The sequence below is a fragment of the Alternaria viburni genome (assembly GCF_023758015.1).
Source record: "Alternaria viburni strain BMP 2772 chromosome Unknown scaffold_1, whole genome shotgun sequence".
Classification (NCBI taxonomy): Eukaryota; Fungi; Ascomycota; class Dothideomycetes; order Pleosporales; family Pleosporaceae; genus Alternaria; species Alternaria viburni.
Genome location: NW_026055770.1, coordinates 2,103,496 through 2,106,773, shown reverse-complemented (window position 1 = coordinate 2,106,773; position 3,278 = coordinate 2,103,496). Strand labels below are relative to the sequence as shown.

The window sequence follows — 3,278 nt, the reverse complement described above, 5'->3', positions numbered from 1 at the left end:
TGATAGGCCCCTACAGGCGCTGTGTAATACTTACTAGAGGCATACTCGCCAGCGTTTGCAGTTGAGTAAAGGAGGGTCTGCGTGCTTCGATGAGCAGAGCAAGGCAATCTTAAGCAATTGAGATGGCATTGCTTGCTGTGAAACATGCGTGTACCCTGCGGCGTGGACTGTGTAGCATCCACTCGCCCAACATATATCACCAAGAATATCGCATGATGAAACACAGAAACAACGGGATGCCAGGGCGAAAGCGAGCATGGAAGACCAATTCCTCAATTTTGGGCGACCGTTTCTATACTATCGATGCTCTTCCAGCCCGGCTGTCCAGTAACATTCTGATGAGCTTGCAACAACACGCCCACATCACTTCAACACTTTTTCACCGTTCCACCGCATATGCAAAAGGAAAGTAGACAACCGTGAACAAATGAGGTGTCCGAAAAAAGTTTTGGATTGAGAAAGGAAGGGTATCTCGGCTCGCGTAAGCAAACAACAGTTGCGAGTGAGCCTGGTTGTGCTGGCTTGTGTATTTCCAATTTCAGCCTGTAGCCGCTTATCCTCCCCACATGCTGCAGAACAGATCAAACAACCCGTATTAGATGGACTTTATATCCAAGAAGAAAGGGTGCTCGACCTGATCTGGGCTCCACTAGCCACCGCAGGCTAATGCCGTGCGCATGGCAGCAGACGACCGGTAAATTTTGGTCGGACCTAACAAAAGAAATGCTCGAAACAGAAAAGTGACGTCTTTGATATCGCAATATAACAGTAACAAGACGCTTGTAAATGCTGGAAGAAATGACCTGCTATGACGCTCATACGAGTATTTTTGGTACAACGGAGCGCGATGGATGTGATCATGACAGTCCATGGCAGTTGAGTTTTTCGACAGCGGTAAGAATGGCCACTGCCTGGCGCGGTGATCTTTTAAACATGGAGGTATTGGTTGTGGAAGTATTGACCCTGATGTTGCATCGTGGACTGGTGTTCCGGAGTAGGTGTCGTGGGATACATTGATTGAGGCTGTGACTTGACAACGTGACCATACGTAAAGTGCTCACCCTCAGGCGTAATCGGTGGGGTGGGGCATCCGTTCTGCATGACAGAGCTGTACGGGTTCTTGTTGGGCGTCTGCGGGTAAGCGTTGACATTGGGCACGGGCTTGGGCTCCTCGATGGTGACGGTCGGGGGTGGCGTAGGAGGGGCAGCCTGGCGGCGCGCGATCTGCGCTTGTCTTTGCAAGAATTCCTCGACGGTGGCGGACACAGTGGACAGATGCATGGATGCATACTTGCGGGAAAGTACCGGGGATGGCTGATACAGGTGGTTGGACAGACCGATGACTGTTTGAGGGTCGTAAGCACCAGACCAGTCGGTGTTGCGTGCTTGGGGTCGGGACAGGACGCATCTCGCGAGGGCAAGGGCGGATCGGGCGAGGACGGATGGTCGGGTGGACACGAACTCCTTGTGGAAGAGGGCAATCTCGGCGATGTAGAGAGCCATGTGCTCAACCTCGGCATCGTATGGGGCTTCCGAGAGGGCGATCTGGAGGAATGCGTCGACGGTGGTGTGGCCAATCATCCAGTTCAGGGTTTGCAGAACGTGCCATTCCATCTGAGTGAACATCTCGTCATCGTAGAGAGAGCAGCACATCGACTTCAACTCCCGTACGGTGGGTACGCGGTCCTTCTTGTCACCGTACTTGGCGGCAATGAGCAGAGCTGCGCAGCCGACGAGCTGGTAGTGACGCTTGTAGACAACGCGGCGGGAGCAGTAGCGGTCGAGGAGGTTGACAGCCAGGAAGAGGGTCTCGGGCAACAACTGGAAGGCAGCATGGGCTTCAACCAAGAAGTCGAGGAGGTAAGGGCGCATGAACCACTGGATCTCGGTCTGGATGTCAATGGAGTTGACGTCTGGCAGGGTTTGTCCTTCCATGTGGATCATGTGTTGCATGATGTCTTCTTGGTATTCATCAGCGGTCATCCTTGATAGCTCTTCGGCGATGGCTCGTTGTTGCATCTTGGAGACAGCTCGATGGCGTTCTCTTGCCTCAGCTCGCATGGCATAGATGCCATCGTCGTGTGACTCTACAAAGTAGGAGTCGCATTGGCCGTAGCGGGACTGTTGTTGTTGGTGGTACGCCATGTTGATGTGTTCGGTATGTATCGGGTAGTATCGTCAGGTCTCCGGGATAGACGTGGTCGGGTGTAAGGGGTTTAGTGAGTGGACAGCTTCGAATGATGAGCCGGATTAGAGAGTGGCAGCCTGAAAGGCAACGGTACAAAGAGTGTGATTAGCTGATATGTAAAAGAAGGTCTGTAGTCGGCGATCCTCTAGTGCTGAGGGTCGAATGTGTTGGTACAGAGCTGGACAGATTTTGTTAGCGGGAATTCCCCGTCCGAACCCAATGGATATCCATACCTTTGCAGAATTAATACAATTAGTGTAGTGAGCGAATGGAGTGTACAAAAACACGAGCGGAAAAGGTCGAAGAAGGCGCAGATTTCATCCAGAAGACTGATTGACGCGGTCTCGTATATCCCTTAGTAAAAAGGGATGTCGTAGGGCAGAGCACGAGCTAACGAGTCCGCCGGGCTAGAGGTATATCGTCGAGGGTACTGGCGACTGAGATCTAGGCTGATGTGTGAGCCTTGGGTCGAGAGGTGGCGATGAGGATGGTGAGTACGAACAGTGCAAGTCCTTTTCGGCGCTGAGGAAGTAGGTACAGCTAGTAGTAGACAATCTATAAGAAAGACATGTTAGCAGTTGATCAGAACGAAAAGTTATGCCCTGAGTAGTGGGTCAGACCCATTTAGGTAAGGGTCCTGGTCGCTAGTCGAATTGAGGCCATAGCGAGGACGGGACGAGGCGGTGAACGACGGTGAAGAACTGTGGAGATCTGGCAGGATGGTGTATAGCGACGTCTGAGCTGTCGAGATAACGAAGCCCAGCTGCCAAGGAGCATACGACTGTTATATCGGCCACTGCCGCACTTCATATCCACATCCATTGTTCATCCACATGAGTGAAAGAGCAGACGTCACAGGACATCGGGATCCGAGATTGCGCAATACTGGGGTGAAGCGTGGCAGTTCCGACGAGACGGGTTCTTTACGAGGTTGCTGAGGCAGTGTTCCGATGGTTGGGTTCGTGGCTGAACGTCCTTTGTCCGACACCCTTCTTCGCCCACACAAACGCCCGACCCTCAAATCAATGCCGTCCATGCATGTCGTCCTGGTCTTCGTCTCCCGTCCCTGCCCTCAATGTTTCTAATCTCA

General features: G+C 52.5%; 1 protein-coding gene across 1 annotated transcript; it reads right to left on the bottom strand.

Moving 5' to 3' along the window:
- Window positions 1–927: 927 nt before the first annotated feature.
- On the bottom strand, window positions 928–2,145 carry J4E79_000751 (uncharacterized protein; the record flags this gene model as incomplete). The annotated part of the gene is made up of 1 exon (XM_049349666.1): window positions 928–2,145. One exon carries the CDS (start codon window positions 2,143–2,145, stop codon window positions 928–930), a length of 1,218 nt encoding a protein of 405 aa, XP_049216453.1.
- Between the last annotated feature and the right edge of the window lie 1,133 nt (window positions 2,146–3,278).